Genomic DNA, 19,165 nt, shown 5'->3' on the forward strand with positions numbered 1-19,165 from the left:
TTGTTTCTCTCAAATACTTTAAAGATAATAAGTTTGAATCTCTTTACGTCTATCTCAGATAAAACCTAAGAAAAAAAAAAATTATTGAAATGCTCCTCCACCTTAAGATGGGAGTTTACAAAGTATATTTTGGTTATCTTGTCCATCAATGAATACACTATCATTTTATAGTAAGTTGTGTTTCCCTACTATGATTTACACAAAACCATAAGATTTTTAAAACCTAGATAAAGTAAAATTGTAACTTCTAAAGCCACCCAAACAAAATCAAAACCAACTAATATACATCGATATTTTGTATAATTTAGTCTATATACAAAATACAAACGCATTTCGCCTCTAACCCTAGACATACTCAGAGAACTCGCTTACGCGGGATTCTCGGATCACTGTTTGATTCTATCCTAAGGATATAAAAGCTATAAGATATATCAATGATTAGCCATCTCCATCATCTTTGGAGTTGAAGAATTGGGTTGGACTGATCCATCAAAATGGTGGAGTTTTTGGTCAATATTTGCCCTAATTGTCCAAATTAAAACCAAACACACCATAACAATTGAAACAAAAACCAAACCTGCCCAAACCATGCAGGCATATTTCTCCAAAGGCTTGCAATGGTCTTCTAAGATTTTGGAAAAGGCATCTTTCACTGTTTGGCATTCCACAAGGCTTTCCATTCCTGGATACACATTGAGGAAATCTTGTATTGAGTTTGTGTAAGCTTCCACTGTTTTGTACTCAAAGTTTGACATGAATTGCCCATTCTCACACCCCCCATTGCTTTCATCAGAACATGTGAGTAGTTTTAGCACCTGAAAGAATGATGATATCATGTCGATAAAGATCCGTGTCGATGGAAATATGTCGGTATATTCCGAAGAGTAGATGGAAGAGATCTGATCACTAAGACCCTATTTGGTATTCATTTGATTTTTGAAAATTAAGCTTATAAATACTACTTTCCCCTCATAATTTTATTATCCAGTTTCTACTAATGTCTTCAAAAACCAAACCAAGTTTTGAAAGCTAGAAAAAATTGTTTGTGAAAAATTGTTTTTGTTTTTAGAATTTTACTAGAAATTCAACGTGTTGCTTTGACCATTGGAAAATTGGGAGAGAACAAACATAAATTTCACAAACATGAAACTAAAAACAAAATTGTTATCGAATGAAGCCTAACATTACTTTCACGTAAGAGATCTCATTTGATAATTATTTAATTTTTTAAAACCAAGCTTATAATAAATTACTTCCATATAAAAGTTTTGATTGAAATATTTCTTTAAGAAATAAGAAAAATCGTAATAAAGAAATAGTAAGAAAATAAACGAACATAATTTTCAAAAACAGAAAACCAAAACAAATGGGACTCAACGACTCAACTTTAAAAACCAACTTTAAGTTTTGAATCTTCCCACATCCTCGTATATTATTGAACTCTAAAAAAAGGGGTTAGACCTAGCTAGTCACATGGTCTCAATTTAGTATGAAAACATAAGGACAACGTTGTTATTTTCAGGGAAACGATCTCTTGGATGTTATTTAAAAGTAAAACAATACGGGTTTATACTTAAAGTGAACAAAAATAACGTCGTACGTCCTAACATATTTACCTTGGGGATGTCTCCGATATGAATCGTGTTTGCTGCACAGTTTTGAGGTTGGTATTCATAATATGGAGGTTGTGAGAAAGGATTGCAAACCAGAGCAATGTCTGGATATGATACTGAAATTTGTGTATTAACCTGAAAAAAATGAAATAAAGTAAAAAGGTTAAATTTGTGTAGTTGACCCAACTCTGATATGTAAGCTTTTAATGATGAATGCAGATTAACAAAATGTAAAAAAATATATGTAAATATTACCTGATTAACAAGATCATAAATCTCTGAACTTACATCAGTGAGAACTGATTTTGCAGTTAGAAGTTGCTCACATGGGAGAATAGAGCTCAAGCTATTGTTGTTGGGATTTTCTTGAAACATTTCAAGAGCTGTGCAAGTGTCACTTGAGAAGCTGAAATCAAACCAAAATCAATCTTTTTTTTAGTTTTTAATTTTTCGAAATTTGTGTTTGTTTTCTTGCTGTAATGACTCAAATTCTAAAAACAGTAATAAGTTTTGAAAAGCTATTTTTTTAGTTTTCAAAACTTGGATCACGAGTCACTCTTTCTAGCTCTATGTTGTCCCCAATCGACTACTGCTCTAAGCTCTGTTGAGGATGCTAGTTGGCTAGTCCCCCTAGCTTCTTCCTGTGAATGTTGATGCATCTTTCGTTGATGGTGATGTGGGTTTAGATGTTATTGATCATGATTCTAATGTTCTACCATGATGCCTACGAAAAGTCACAAATTTGCTGAATCAGTTGCTCTATATGAAGGCATCTCCAGAGCTTTTGAAGTTGGCATCTCTCCTCTTCAAGTAGAAGAAGATTTCATTATCATTTGGAATCTATTAAATGGGAAAAATTAAATATGCTAATGAGGTTCTGCCTTTTATTGATTCCTTCCTTGACTTGCAACATCATGGTTCAATCCACGGCTTCCTCCATGTCACTTGCAGTTTTAACTTAGTCACTCATCAGTTGGCTTCCTATATTCCTAAACATCAATTCTCGACAATTTGCCTTCAAAATCATCCACTGTGACTGATTTATTCTCTTATTTCTCATTATCTTCATCTTTAACTTTGGGTATATTTGGTTTAACATTTTAAGTTTTTAATTTTGAAAATAAGTCATTTTTTTAAAAGCCTAAGGTACTTGACAACTATTCAAAATAACTTTTGAAACACTTTAAGAATATATTTTAAACAATTTTTATCAAAAAATTTAAATAATGATGACTTTTAAAAAACATTTTTTTTCTCTAGTCAATATAAACGTCCTCTTTGTTTGTTCTTAAAAAAACAAACAAACAAAAAGAAATTAAGTTCAAAGAGAGGGAGAGAGTTACTTGTTCAAGAAAAGGTACAAGCCAAAGAAGATCCAACAGAGAACTGTGAGAAACCAGCAGTGGAGAATGAAACTGAAAGAAAAAAAAAAAAAATCAAAATTTTAAGGATGTTTTTGTTATGTTTTGTGAGAAAATTATGAGCATTGAGGGGGAAATACTTACAGGTGAAATAATCTTTGTAATCTGAGAATCCCAAATACTGTAAATAAAACAAACAAACAAATATCAACAAAATTGAATTCTTGGACAATGCTAAATAATAGCTTTGTTTAATACATTTAAGCAGAAACCACACAGACTCACCAGACATTGCAATTACAGCTCCCAAGTTCAAAGAAATTGTAACCATGGTCACTATGTACCTGCAAAACCATACACACATCCCCTTTCAATACATATAATCAAATTCCGAAACGGCTTCCTTATTTGGTCTCGTGTCTGATAAGTAAGTGTCTAATATCTCTCTAAACTTTCAATTATGTATTTAGTACAATTTTTAGCTTTAAGAATATCTTCTAACACACATTCGTAAACTTTTAACAAGTGTTTGATCTAAAGCGTTGAGTAGGAGTGAAGTTGTTAAATTTACTCTTGTTTGACTCAAGAAGTTCTTGTGCCTCGGGACAAAAAAAAACATCGATTTCATGTCTTATTGACTTCTTACACTGTGAGCCCCAAGGCTAAACAACTCTCCAAACTTCACAACTCTCTAGACTTAACAATCCTAAATCTTAGACGTTTGGGCCTCTAACTTGTCTTGGGTGGAGTGGCTAGTAGTCCACTCAATGTTTGTGTCCTTTATTATAATAGTTGAAGTTCCCAATTATCATAACTCATCACATTTAACTATGGTAAAACTATTTGAAAATCCTCATTGTTTACCATGCTCAATATTTTGTAATCTAAACTAAAATAGTCGGCATCCCAAACACAGATTATTATAACCCAAACTAAAATAGTTCGCATTCCAAATATATACTATTATGATTCACAAATTATAACAATCAACGATATAAAAACCAACTCAACACCTTCAACCGCCTTAAAGATCTATTATATAAATGTTGGATATATATAGTGAAAAAAATGAAAGTTTGGTGAAGATTTGAAATATAAAATAAATTTAATTATATAGATTAAATTCATCGTTTAGAAACTTTCAAGTTAAATTGAAACTTCAAATTGAAATGATGTTTCATATACAAATTTAATATGTATAAAAGTTAAATTTGTAGTTTTTTCAATTTGAATGAGTAATGTTTTATTTCTGTTAAGTAACAATTCAACTAAGTTAAATTTGACAAATGTTTCAATTTTTGTATTTATTTGATTTTATTTTTTTATTTGAAGAGTTACCAATTTGCTAGCCTATAAATATATAGCAACTTGGTACTTCATTTGTAGTAGCTCATTCAAAAAGGAAGAGTTCTTTCATTTATTTCATTTCTTTCTTTCTTTCTTTTGTTCTTGAGTTGAGTTGAGAGTAAGTATCCAAATATCCAGTGACGAGGATAACATCTATAAGGATGTCAATTGCAATAGCAGCTTTACAAAATTTAGAAAAATACACCAAATAGATGTAAAGATTTCATTTTTAAATGGAGATTTAGATGAAGAAATTTATCACGAACAACCTGAAGGGTTTATTGTTAAAGGACTTGAAGACAAAGTTTGTAAACAGACTCTTTATGGGTTGAAACAAGCACCTAAACAATGGTGTGAAAAGTTTGATCACACTATGTTATCCAATGAATTTAAGATGAATGAGTGTGATAATTGTGTCTATGTTAAAACCATGGATCAAGAGTATGTCATTGTTTGCTTGTATGTGGATGATATGTTATAAATGTTATTGATTCCACTAAAAGGATGTTGAAATCAAACTTTGATATGAAAGACCTAAGTCTTACTGATATTATCTTTAGAATTCAAATAACAAGAAATCCAAGTGGAATACATACTTTCTCAATCTCATTATATGGAGAAAGTGCTGAAAAAATTTGATCATTTTGAGAGTAACCGACTGTTACTCCAATTGATCCAAATTGTAATTTGAAGAAAAATAACGAATGAAGGTGTGTCTTCTCTAGAATATTCTAGAGTTATCGGTAGCTTAATGTACATAATGAATTATACAAGACTTGATAATGTCTATTCAGTAGGAAGGTTTGTAAGATACTCCAGCAATCCTGGGGATGATTATTGGAATGCATTAGTCAGAGTTCTAAGGTACTTGAAGTACACTCTAGAGTATGGATTGCATTATATGAGGTATCCACATGTACTGAAAAAACTTTAATGATGCTAATTGGATTTCTGATAGTATGGAGATTAAATCAACCAATGGGTATTTTTTTTTACCTTAGATGGAGCAGTTATATCATGGAAATCTTCAAAACAAACGTGTATAGCACGTTCACTATGGAATCAGAGCTTATAACTCTTGATAAAGTACGAGAAGAAGCTGAATAGCTTCAAAATTTTCTTGAAGATATTCCATTGTAGCCAAATCTTGTAAGTGTAATATGTATTTATTATGACAATTTAGTGACTTCTATGAGAGCCAAGAATAATGTTTATAATGGCAAGTCACAACATATTATATGTGGGTATAATTCGATAAGGTCATTGCTCTCTAATGGAATAATTTTCATTGATTATGTGAAGTCAAAAGAGAATATTACAGATTGTTTGACAAAAGGATTGTCAAGAGAGCAAGTCACATATACATCGAGAGAAATAAGGCTAAAGCCTATGAAATGAGTTATCTGGTGGTTACCTGAGATCCTAAGATCTAGGTTCAATAGGCAAACTAGTTGGATAATTCATAGTTGACACACTAAGAAACTTATAGTTTCTTCCCATTTCTATGATGTTCTAGAGTGTGATCTGTTGATGTTAAGGTTATATTGATATATTGTTTTACAATAGGAGTAGTGACATGATGCTCTTAATCAATATTATCTATATGAGAGTAGAAGTGTGGTCGCTTCCATGAGAACTTTTCAAATGGCTTATGTTCTCTAAAACTCTCATGAATTCAAGATTTTGTCCAGGACCAAAATGGACATAAATGTATAGAACTTAAAGATACAAGATGAGCTATATGTGATATTTGTTGTCTCTATTCACCAATAAGAATGACAGTTCTAGAGCTTAGTCTTACTATTTCTTCGGTAAATTCGATGGATATTCACTAAGGAAGGTTCAAGTTCACAAAACACCTCTTCTGATGCATAGCTTGTATATTTGCTCTCAACAGTTTTATTTGATTTTTCTCACTTTCTTTCATGTGGGGGATTGTTGGATAAATATATATAGTGAAAGAAAGTGAAAGTTTGGTGAAAATTTGAAACATAAAATGAATTTAATTGTGTAGTTTAAATTCATTGTTTAGAAAGTTTTAAATTAAATCGAAATTTCAAATTAAAATGATGTTCCATGTACAAGTTTAATATGTATAAAAGTTAAATTTGTAGTTTTTTCAATTTGAATGAGTTATGTTTGATTTTTGTTAAGTAATAACTTAATTGAGTTAAATTTGACAAATGTTTCAATTTTTTTTTTATTTATTTGATTTTATTTTGTAATTTGGGGAATTGCCAAGTTGTTAATATATAAATAGCAACTTGGTTCTTCATTTATAGTATCCCATTCAAAAGGGAAGAGTTCTTTCATTTCTTTCTTTTGTTTTTGAGTTGAGTCGAGAGCAAGTATCCAAGAGTTCAGCCAGATCCAAGTAGTTCAAGGTTGCAGTTCTACCTAGAGTTAGTCGTTGTATCCTACTGAGATGATCGTTTTAGTCAGCTTGTAGTCCGTGCAAAGCGAATAATTCTCTTCATGACAGTGCTTACCAGAAGTGTGTCTCAACCACGTTTTGAGTCTCCAAAGGTTTTGAAGTTCTTTCAAGTTTTTGGTTATTTTCATATCTAAGCCTTGTTACTCTATCTGGCTTTCGTTTGAGCTTGAATATTATACATTAAGTGTATTGTTTATAGTAATTATGGTGTAATAAAGTTGTTAGTGTATTCAGTTCTATATATATCATTTTTTCTCAACAATAAATAATTTTAAAGTTTAGAGAGACTAAATAACTAGTAATTTAATCAAAATATTATAAGCTGAGGTGATCAAGAACATATTTGTATAATCTAAAGAAGAGGAATAAAGGTAGTACTTACATTATGTTGAGGCCTTTATGGATCAAAAGCCTGTTCTTATTGGCTTGCCATTGAATATTTGCAGCTTGAGCATCAAGTTCTTGAGAAGTAGAAGTCAAAGTTCCAGAAGTTTCTTCAATTCCATTTCCATATCCTCTAGAAGCTTCTAAGTTAGAAATCATGTCTTTCATAGCTGAAGTTGTGTTTTGAATAGTGTTTGATGCTCCATTGGCCGTCTCTATTATGATTTTCACTACACTCTTTGCCTCTCTATCAAATCTAGTGCTTCCTCCAATCACCACTCCACATCCCACACTGCCAAACACAACCATTTTCCCAAACTTAAAATTCATCTAATCCGCTTATAATCCAAACTAAAATAATAATATATAATAATTTTAACAAAAAAAAAAATAAATTAAAAATTTTGATCCCTAATTTTGATTGGTTGTGTTTATTTAATTCAATTATCACTCCAATTTCTGTTTTGTGATTCAATGTAGTCTCAATATTAATAACTTAAGATCTCGTTTAATAACCATTGGTTTTTTATTTCAATTCTTTAAAATTGTTCTAATTTTCTTTTAATTTCTTTACAATGGTCTTGCTTAAGGTAATATTTGAATTGATAACCAAATTCCAAAAACAAAAACTTTTTCCAAACTTTTAAAACTTTGAATGAATTTTGAAAACATTGTAAGTAGACAACAAAATCAATAAAACTCAGTATGGTAAATGTATTTATAAACTAAAGTTTCAAAAATCAAATATGGTCATCAAATGAGCCTAAATGAGTAACGTTATGTTTATTGGATGATTTGGGATTAAATTCATGATAAAATATAAATGGAACAAATTGCTTATAATGGGAGATTTGAAATATCGACTTCAAAATCTAGTGTCCCTTCAACTATCTAAATTTGTTCTTGAAGTACAACGAAAGCTACTACCTAGAAAATATGAAAGGTAAAGTGTCCATTTAGAAGATCTTTGTTGTATAATTTTCTTTGTCTTCTCCATTCTTTGTTTTCGTTTATTTTGAATTTTGCGTTTTTTGTTTTTATTTTGTATTCTTAACTCGTTATTTTTTCAAGTTCTAATAATTCTAAGTAATTCTCGGTTTTTTTACATATAGATACTCTCATTTTTCTCTCATTATTAAATTATTATACTAATTTTCATCTGGTTTGGTTTTGGATTAAAAAATACATATATATAACAAAACCAAATCGAACTAAACCGAAATTATATACAAAATCCAACATTCATATTAAAGACTTACATTGCCAAAATTGTGAAGAAAGCAGCCAAGAGAATGGTCCATAGGTAGAATTTCTGGCCAAAATGTGGCATTTTCTTCAGCTTTTCCTTTCCCCTTCCCTTTCCACAACATAGAATTGCTACCAAAAATCCTCCATATGCTATTCCACACACAAGCCATACCACTCCAATCCCATACCCTGCAGCTCCTGTGAATATTGTTGACTAAAACAAACAAGAAAATTAAAGGAAAAAAAAAAAAAGTCAACACCATGTCCGCTCGACGTTTCAAAAAAGTTTATAATCTAAAAAAACCCGACCAATCTAAACTCATTTGAGTTAGGAACTAGAAAGAATTTCTAGTACATCGATAGTATATAGAAATTTTCATATGACATTCATTCCTTGTTTGCCATGAAATAAAGATTTACGAATTAATGATGTGGGACTAATGAGATAGAAGTATTATGTATAATATTTAATAACGTCTTTTGATGATGTACTTGAAATTTTTTTGAGTTGGGGGATTTTGGATAAGATTAGTCATTGAATTTTTAAGTTTGTGTCTATAAGATTCCTTAATAACCTTATAAAATATCTAATATAGATACTTGAAATTGACTTTTAAAAATGTCTTCCAAGTGTTTTTGGATTTTCCAATTTTGTTTTTAAAAGGCCCTAAATATATTCTAACTTTTCAAAAATTAACTTTCTAATATATAATATATATAATATTGAGTTGTGTGTCTAATAGAATTGTATAGGATTACAAACTTCCAATTTTGTGTAGCAAATCTTCAAAGAGATGAAAAAATTTGTTTGATACAAAATTGAAAATTAAAAATACTTAATCGGAGACAAAATTGAAAATTCAACAGACATATATTCTTAAAATTCAATGACTATATATATATATATATATATATTATATATCTTCTTTAAAGCTTTGAAGCCCAAATAGACATGGTGAGAGACTAGACTAAACTTATAGCTTAATTAATCTATTAAAAATTAAAAATTCTCTCTTTTGTTTACAATTAAATGAATAGACATGTAACTAGCTATATTAGCTCCACTTCATCAATGTTAACTTTAGATTTTACAGATTTCTTTTTACCATCCAACTATTAATAAATAAATAATTTCTCAAATCTCTGGGGTATAATTTGTCAAAAACATGAAGGAAATAATCCTATTAACTTATGAATAGTACCAAACCATTCATTTTTAAAATGATAATTAGTATTTTATCCATTAAATTATATTTAAATGTGAATACATTAAGTTACTAATTTGATTCAACGTTTAAAAAACAACTGAATAAATTCTCAAATAGCTAACTTGCCCTATCTCATTTTTAAGTATAATAATCTCAAACTAACTCACCAAAATATCTATCGTCCTAACAAAAGTTAAATTATTCAATATAGATCAAGTTTATATTGGAAATAGAGTTTCACAAATTTACTACGAACGATTAAGTTCTATCAACGAAAGTTTCATAACTCAATCCAACCCAACCCGCTTGTATATGAAATATGTACCATTTCATCATTAAAAAAAAAAAACTTACACTCCAATAGTGTTTGTTGGTGATGTTATATCCACCTCTATACTTGTTGAAATGATTCAAAGGATCAACTCTAACTGTATCATCTTCTTCTTTGATTGATTCCAACCCATCATTTTTCTGCACAAAATCTCTCCCTACAAAAATCTCCTCACCAAAATTATTCTAAAATCATTTCAACCCAACTTTTATATATATATATATATATATATATATAATTAATCAATTTCAAGTCTTTACAAGAAAAAATGTAAAATTACCATCTTGTAGTAGAGAATTTGAGGATGAAATTTTCTGTCCCACAGTTTCTGGGAAAATCCACCCTGAACTCACCAACAAGAAAATCAAAGGAATCACCATCATTTTTGCTCCATTTCTTGATCCCATCATCTGGAAAAAAAAATTAATTCATTAAAAAAAATATTACTAAAATAATAAAATAAATAAAAGCCAACCTGATAGTAAATGAAATTTTTTGGAAGATGGAGAAGAGGGGTTGATTTAGTGAAAAAGGTTTTGCTTGAAGAAGTTGGGATTTTAAAAAACAGAATGTCCAAATTTACAAGAAAGGAACAAAAACTATATAAAAAAATCCCAAATTCAATAGATTACTAAATAAACTTTTTGAAGAATTTCTTCATGAAATCTTAGGAAGAGAGAGAGAATACCAGAGATGAGAGAGAAAAACTCTGCAAATTGTTGAAGGAATTAATATGAACATCTCCAACTTTTTAGGAAGAGAAAAAAAAAACAGAACATTGGAAAAATGGAAAATTGGTCTGAATGAAACAGAGAGAGTATTTATTTATTTATTTATTTATTAAGAGAAGTTTATATATATAAAGAAAATTAAATAATTTTCATATCAACTCCATTCATTTCCAAAGCCAACAAAACCATATATATGGTTGATGATGATGAGATGATTCTAGAGAGAGAAAGTTGGTCTTCATTTTAATTTCAACTTAATCCAACACTTTTATGTGTTTTAATGAATAAATATAATAAGTATTGTGCTCTTTTCAAAATGGGTTTTGTTTGAAAATTTCATTTGAAGAATATCTTAACAAAATAATTAATTAAAAAAATATCTCTCTATTTCTCTCTCTCTCTCTCTACAACTTGAAGTCAAAGAAGTCATTCTTCCACTAAAGTAAATGAAGGGGTTGGTGTTGAAGTTTCTTGGTTGTATCTTTTGAATTTGGGGAAATTTTGATTTTTTTAAAAAATAAAAATTGTTAAAGTGTTTGATTCTTTATACTATGAATTTATTTAATTTTAGTCCATATATTTTCAACAAATCTAAAATTTAACCTCTTAAAGTTAATTATTTTACATGATAAAACTGTTGAAAATGTTTTGAAATGTAGCAAAATGTCACTGTTTATCAATAATAGATCACGATAGACATATATCAATGGACAATGGACCACGATAGACGTCTATATCGTTGTCTGTCACAGATAGATAGTTATATTTTGCTACATTTGTAAATAAGTTGGTTAATTTTTCTTTATTTGAAAACAACTTTTATTACAATTGGTTAAATAATAACAATATTTTTCAGGTAAGAAAATACAATATGTACAAATGTTAATAAACCATAAAATGTTTTTGAAAAAAAATCGATAATAAGTAGTAGTATAGACTAAATTTAAGATTTTTTTTAACACACAGTGAAAATAATATTTTAATCTAAAAAAAAAATAAGAAGAAAAAAATGGTGAGGTTCATTGTATGGGTAGCGTTGTGATGGTAAAATGTGCTTGAATTTTCAAGGTAAGGAAATTAAAGTAGACGTGGAGAAAAGTGCTCGTAGAGAAAAATAATTAAAAAAGAAATAAAATGCAAACTTCCAATTCCTAGACGTCTCTCTTATTTCTAGTCTTAGAAAGATGGCAAGAAAAAGATTTACCTTTTCATATTAGTTAAATTATAGATTTGAATTATTAGGGGTGTTGAAATAACCCGATAACTCGAATAATTCAGACTATCCAATCCAAAATATAATGTTTGGATTGGGTTTTTGTTCTTGGATTGAGTTGGGTTGAATTTTTCTATTTTTATTTGGTTGGGTTGGATTGTGGATTGGCTAAAAAAAATTTGGGTTGACCCAATTCAACTCGAATTTATATATATATATATATTTCTCTTTATTTAAAGTTTGATTACTTTGTATTGATTAATTTGTGATTTTTTAATATTTTTCTTTTAAAATTGCTATGATATTTGTCTTTGTTTAAAGTTTACAATAAATATCATAGATATTTGGTATTTAGCATCTTAATTTTATGAGATTTTAGTTATTAGTCATGTGTTATATATAAATTTACATATTTTTTTATTAAAAATAAAAAATAAGTTATAACCCGATAGCCCAACCTAACCCAATCCAAATTTTAAAGGTTGGGTTGGGTTGGAAACTTTATTTGGGTCATTTGGGTTGTCAATCATACCAACCCGAAATTTTTGGGTTGATCCAAAAAATAACCTCAACCCAACCCAACCCAACCTAACCTATGTACACCCCTATTATCTATCATTTCATTTTGATGTTGTTGCAATTTCATTAATAGTAATCACTAAAATTACTACCTTATTTACCTATCGTTTGGGTAATCATTTGATTTGTTCATTTTTTTAAAAAAATTAAATCTATTTTTTATAATAGCTTTCATATATCTTAAGTAAAACAGTTGAATTTGAAGTTAAAATTGTAAAAACAAAAATAAATTTTTAGAAATTACTCTTTTTAGTTTTCAAAACTTAGTTTAATTTTTTAGAAAGATGGTAGGAAATTGGTAAAAAGGCAAGAGCTTTTATAGGCTTAACTTTTAAAAACCAAAAATAAAAAACAAGATGGTTAGCAAACGAGACTTTGGATATTGATTAACTTTTAGTTAATCTATATATTTGAGTACTATTATTACAAATCAACTTACATATGAGTCATCGACATGAGCATAGCTCAAATGATAATATATATACTATCAATCTAAAGGTTAGAGGTTTGAATCCTCCATCTTGTACATAATTGTTGAACTAAATAATTTTTTTTTTTTTAAGAAAAACTTAGGTCATGTTTGGCTCAAGGAGTAGGAGTTGGGGTAATCCACTTTTTGTTTTGCCCAAAGAATTTGTGAGCTTCATGACTAAAACGATAATTGTTGTTGGCAAGTAGATCTCACACATGTTTGTTGTCGTCATCGGCCCCTCGTGAACTTGACCTTCAACTCGCTTCTCTTGATCTGGTCTGCGTGAAAGATACTGCACCAATGTGGTTTCGAGCCTACCATAATCCGATGTCCAAATTAGTACAATAAGTGTATATTTCACTTAAGTACACAAAATTAAGTACAATGCTTCCTTTGGAGATTACTTTTTCTTTCACCTTGGAGTTATTTACAATGCCCTTCTGCTGACAGTCGCCAGTGGTTATGTATAACTCTGACAATGTCAGAGTTAACACCCAATAATGATAAGACATCAGACTAAATGTAATTCGGTAATTTTTTTATTGGTACTGGCTCGATTGGTTAGCCTAAAATTCGATGCTTTAATTTTTTTTCCTATGAAAAATGTGTTTCCATATTGCCTCTTAATTTTCCTTGAATTTAGACTCATACGTGGGCTTTGGACCTTGTTTGGGCAACCCTCATCCATGGTAAATAAGTTTACAGATTATTTTCCTACCACCATGAACTCTTTAGGATTTTTTTCATTTTTATTTATGTATTTAAAAAAATATATATTGGGCCTTGCCTTATCGTTTCATTGTTTAACAAATGAATGGCATGCAATAAATTAATTGGTATTTAATGAATTTCGAAATTATCCTTCGATTTATATATGATTATTTTTAAATATAGAAAATGAACCAAAATATTTACAAGTATAACAAAATTTCACGGTTTATCTACGATAGACCGTGATAGGCAGCAACTATCTATGTCTATCTGTGTCATGATAGAGACAGATAGTATCATAGATAAACATAATATTTTACTATTATTTATAAATATTTTTAACAATTTTATCATTTAAACTTTACCTACTATAATATCACATCAAATGAAAGAAAAAGACCAAAAAAGTTATCGTTTTCCATTTTAAAGTTAACTATTAATTTTATAAACATAGACAAATTCTATTTACTAAAAAAAAAAAACATAGAAAAATTCTATTAATGACTATTTTTTTCCGAAAGATTATGTTTCTAATTACTTTTTTTTTAAAAAAAAAAAAAAAGAGTTACATAAATTTAAAATAATTCTTAAAAATTGAAGGTATTGTATTTAAAATTTTCAGCTCATGCGTATTCAAGTTGTTATTTTTATTTATTTTCATATTTCAAAGTTGGATTTTTCTATTCAATACGATTACTTATTATTATCATCATTATCATTATTATTACTAATTTTCATTTTTATAAAGTAAAATATTATCTCATCCTTTTCCTAATCCACTTTTTTTTTTCTTTTTTTTTTTATAAATTCAACATCGACGGTTCGAACTTCAAACTTTTTTTTTTTTTTTTTTGTTGAATGCATATACTTTTTTCAATTCAATTAGTTCACTTTAACCACTTTTTTCTTTAAAGTTTTAGTTCCATTTTTTAATTCTCTCTTAAAGGGCATAAGGGTTTTATAATGTTTAGTTAAAATCTTAAAAAGATAAAAAAAAAATAAATGAAAACACTTTGATGAAGAAAGAAATAAACACATATGTTCTTAAATTTGATAACAATGTTGTTATTAATTTCGTTTTTTAAGAAAAATATAAAGGTATTATACCATCATCACATGGGTTGTTTTGTGTCAATTTAAAAACCTTTATTGTTGATTAGGATGAGAAACACATATAAAATGATTCTGTCCCATTTGATTATGATTTGATTTTTTATTATATATTTTCTAAAAGCATGCTTATTTCTTCACGATTTTCACTTTCCAAAATATTTAAATTTTTTAGTCAACTTCTATAAACAAAAACAACTTTAGAATTTATAAAAATATTTTGAGAAGGGAGGGAACAAAAAGAAACTCATAGACAATGAAATGGTGCCCTAATCTTTTTATTATTATTTTAAATTTAGGTCAAAATTTACTTTGATCTTAAACTTTTATGGAATTAACAATGTAGTCCTTGAACTTTAGCTTGTAACCATTTAGTTCATGTACTTTCAATTTTTTTTTACAATTTAGATCGTGAACTTTAGTATGTAACAATTTAATCTCTACCCTGAATAATCTCATCAAATTTGTCATTTTTATTATAAAATAACTCTTAGTCTTCGTAGTTTATAAATATATTTACTGCTTGATTTTTTTTTTTTTTTTTTTTTTGGTAAACGGTCCTTGATCTACCATAGGTAAGAAATATCATTAAACCTAATAATATTATAAAACAACAAAAGTATTTTAACTTAAATTAGATTGAATAAACAGAGAAAGTATTTTCTAACCTATAGGTTGACTAACATTCTTCTATACAATTGAAGGGATCAAATAATATAAGACAATAAAAATAATGATTTTTTCAAATCCATCTCATTTTTCACACAGAGAGAGAGAGAGAAGGAAAGAAAGAATTTTCATGTAAAGTAAAAACAATTTAGTAATTATGATTATGAAGATCCCTTTTGTAGCTAGTTCTTAGTGTTTGGAGTGGGAATATGGTTTCCTTGAAGATTCTTCATGTGTGTGAAAAGCTTGAAATTTTTTAGGGTTTAGGTTGCTTAATAATGTTATCAAGAGAGAAGAAAAAAAATTTTGAAATTTGAAAAGGGAGAAAGAAAGAAGAAAAATCGAATTTGTAATCGATAAGGTAGCCATGCTTTTTCTACAATAGGAAAATCGAACTTTTGATTTCAAGGTTGATACTATAAATACTATGTCAATTGAGTTATATTCATATTGGCAAGTAATCACATATTTTATAGCCTTCGTGAAATTATAATACCTAAAAACTACATGGCATCAATATCGCTTGTCTATATAAAACAATTTTTTTCAAATATATGTAAAATAGTAATTGACCAAATATGTTATTTTTAATATATATATATATATATTCTTTTTTAAAATAATGGTGTGATAAGGACAAGTGACACTCGCCCACATACCTTCACGATAGTATAATATTGTTTATTTTGGATATAATTCAAAAAGCATCATATCATCATAGATAATTGTTCTCTGTTCATACAATACCATAAATCTCTTCATTTCCTAATCGATGTAAAACATTTTTTTCTTTCCACTCAAGAGATAATGCCCGACTTAATAATATTCTATCCAAATATTATATAAAATGAATATTTTAACTATATTTTCTTTTGAGACAAACAGTCTAAGTTGAGATTGTCAAATCAAACATAACTCAATTGATATACACAGAGTGTATTAGTAATTACGAAGTTTATGATTCAAAGCCAGCCTTGAACGTCGAAGTGGATCTGCTATCTATATTCGACAGCTTGAAAAGGGCTGATATAAGTGCAATCGCAATCCCTATGAATTTCATTAATTAATATCTCTCCCGTCCTAAGGCGCTCTCTCTTTTAACTATAATTTTAAAAAAATAAAAAAATAAAGAATCCATCGATATGACAATAACTAAACCAATTAATAAATTAACATGAATTAGAAAAAGTAAAAGTCAAAAGAAACAGCACTACGTACTTAATGCGATCGTTACACAAAGTCTAAAAGTGGAAAATTAACCCCGCTTGCACACTTTGACCTACACTTTTTTTTTCAAAATGTATTAAATTAAAACATATTTGCCGTATACTTTAATTTCGGGAGATTTTTAAAAGTAAAAAAATAAATAAAACTATTTACACAAAATAATAAAATTTAATTTCTTTTAGGGTAGAAGTGTCTATCAATAATAGAAACTAATAGAAGTCTATCACTGGTAAAAGTCTATCAATATTTATTAGTTTTTTTTCCTATTTCTATAAATAATTTGACGTTTTTTCTATCGGTCAAAATTTTCCTTTAATTTATAGTCGCCATTTTTCAAAAATACTAATAATAATGATAACAACTATTGGCATTAGTAATAAGTTAATCAAATATTCGTAAATTAACTTATTTTAAACTAAGCCAAATCAAACATCTTTCCAAAAGAAAAAAAAAACAATTTAAACATTCCAACTATATTTGAATTTAATTTCCTCTACTCATAATTTAAAGCATACTTTTTGGTTGTAAGAATCTTAATTTTTAGGCAAATTGCAAAAGTCACCTTTGAAGTATGACGGTAGACCATCAAATTTTCAATTGTAAAGATTGGCTTCTAAACTTTTATAAGTGTTAAAATTGAACCATCAAACTTACAATAATTGTTGAAATTGGATATACAAATGATAAAAATTGAACCCTCAAACTTATACGAATGTTGTAATTTATAAATTTATGTAAGTTTGAGGGTTCAATTTTAACTCTCGTATAAGTTTGAGGGCTCAACTTTTAAAATTAAAAATTTAAAGATATAATTGTAACTATCACCATACATTAGGGGGTGGATTTTGCCATTTACACTAATTTTTATTTGGTTTCTAAGGTATAAAATAACACTTTAATATTCTAAAAAATGTATATATATATTCTAAATTCTAAAGTTCTAAAAGTAGTTCAAAATTGTATTTAGTTGGGTTAAAAGATGATAAGGTGGTTAAGTTTGTCAAATAAACTTTTGGGTATGCTTTGTTTCTTTTTTAATGAGTTGGCAAATTTGGTGATCTTTTTTTTAATTAATTAATTAATTTATTTATATAATATTTAAAGTTGTATAATTTTCAAGGGAGGACAAGAGTGAGAAGATTTTACTAAATATTTAATACATATTAGCTCTATTTTACACGGGTTCAATTTTAATCTATAGATTTTTAAATATTTAAAAGTTTAGTTTATGTACTTCAGATAAATCATAAATTTATATTATTAGTTTATTTTTTGATTATTTTCAAAAAAAAAAATTATTATCTACAAATATTTTCATTATAGATATTAAAAATATATTCACATAATATATTTTCTTGTACAAAATTATTATTATTTAATCAATTTCGATCAAAATTAACATGAATAGTTAAATTTAAGATTTATTAAAAAATACAGAAACTAAAATTGAATATTTGAAAATAAGATTAAAATTAAACAATTTTTAAAGCATGGAAATGAAAAATGGTATTTTAAACTACATTTTATCACAAAATATTGCACCAAAATATCAAAATATAAAAGAACCTTAAATATTTCAGGGCAAACCTAATACAATGCAATTTAAAGAAATGTTGAAATTTATAGTGGTTTGGGAGACTCTAACCACTCCACAAGACTCTTGAGAATTTCACTTGTAATAACCTTTTTGTGCATCAAAATCAAACATTCAAACCTCTCTTTTCTTATTGTGCTAAATGAGAATGAAAAAAAAAAATGGGATCGTTTTCGTTGGTTCAAGATCTAATTCTATCTTCCTTTTTCGAAGTACTCCTCATTTTAATACAAAGTTTTACTAAAATAAATTATCGAAGAAAAAGAAAGTTTAGTCTTGAAATAAAAGATCACAATTTTTTTTTTCCCATAAGAAAACAAAAACTCACTATGAATGCTACTTGACCATGAGGATAATGGTCAATAAATTATGGTAGAATGAGAAAATATAATGTTGAAAATGGATAAAAGTTCTCTAGGAAATTCATTTGGTGGCTTGGAAAATACTTTCTTAGGTTAAATTTTCATATTCAAAGGTTAGAATATATATTGTGACATTTTCTTCTAGATTTCACGTGTGAGGTGAGAGATTCAAATTGTTGACCTTTTAATCGAGAAGTATCTTTAAGAGTTGAACTATACACAAGTTGACTTCTCATAAATTTTTTTTTTTGGGCAAAATGTACTTTTGACCTTGGAGATTTGAAGTTTATATATATTTGTTTTCTGAAGTTTCAAAGTGAACACTTAGTCCCGAAGGTTTGAGAAATGATTCTGTCAATGAAGCTCTTCTGGCCACTAATTGACTAACAGTAGACTAATGTGAATTGATGAATTAGCTAGTTAATTTGAAAGTTTATGTAAATTTAATTTTTTTAATGATGTGGTCTGCCTCTCCTTTCCATATATATATATATATATATATATATATATATATATATATCTTTTCCTTTGTTGATGACAAAATGTAGCCAAAAGAACTCATCAAACCTTC

At 27.9% G+C, this 19,165-nt stretch overlaps 1 protein-coding gene across 5 annotated transcripts; it reads right to left on the reverse strand.

The window, feature by feature from the left end:
• Positions 1 to 213: 213 nt before the first annotated feature.
• LOC120073207 (uncharacterized) lies at positions 214 to 10,918 on the reverse strand. Of its 5 annotated transcripts, none has more exons than XM_090310935.1 (11): positions 10,615 to 10,918; positions 10,207 to 10,336; positions 9,950 to 10,083; positions 8,399 to 8,601; positions 7,138 to 7,431; positions 3,260 to 3,318; positions 3,119 to 3,155; positions 2,957 to 3,028; positions 1,869 to 2,019; positions 1,617 to 1,748; positions 214 to 815 (listed from the first exon to the last, which is right to left on the reverse strand). In XM_090310935.1, the coding sequence occupies exons 2-11, from the start codon at positions 10,334 to 10,336 to the stop codon at positions 432 to 434; spliced, it is 1,596 nt and encodes a 531-aa protein (XP_090167061.1). In that variant the 5' UTR covers positions 10,615 to 10,918; the 3' UTR covers positions 214 to 431. The 5 variants fall into 5 exon arrangements, with proteins under 5 accessions (XP_090167061.1, XP_090167066.1, XP_090167072.1 ...); XM_090310940.1 differs by having other exon boundaries at positions 9,950 to 10,111; XM_090310946.1 differs by having other exon boundaries at positions 9,950 to 10,093; positions 10,615 to 10,822.
• Positions 10,919 to 19,165: the final 8,247 nt, after the last annotated feature.

Source organism: Benincasa hispida, chromosome 1 (genome assembly GCF_027475165.1).
Source record: "Benincasa hispida cultivar pf3 chromosome 1, pf3_genome.v1.1, whole genome shotgun sequence".
NCBI lineage: Eukaryota > Viridiplantae > Streptophyta > Magnoliopsida > Cucurbitales > Cucurbitaceae > Benincasa > Benincasa hispida.

Coding starts and splice junctions, on each gene's coding strand:
- LOC120073207 (XM_090310935.1), bottom strand. CDS start 10,336: ATGATGGGATCAAGAAATGGAGCAAAAATGATGGTGATTCCTTTGATT. Junction 3,319..7,137: donor CATAAAGGCCTCAACATAAT/GTAAGTACTACC, acceptor ATGGTTTTGCAG/GTACATAGTGACCATGGTTA. Junction 3,029..3,118: donor TTACAAAGATTATTTCACCT/GTAAGTATTTCC, acceptor TTTTTCTTTCAG/TTTCATTCTCCACTGCTGGT.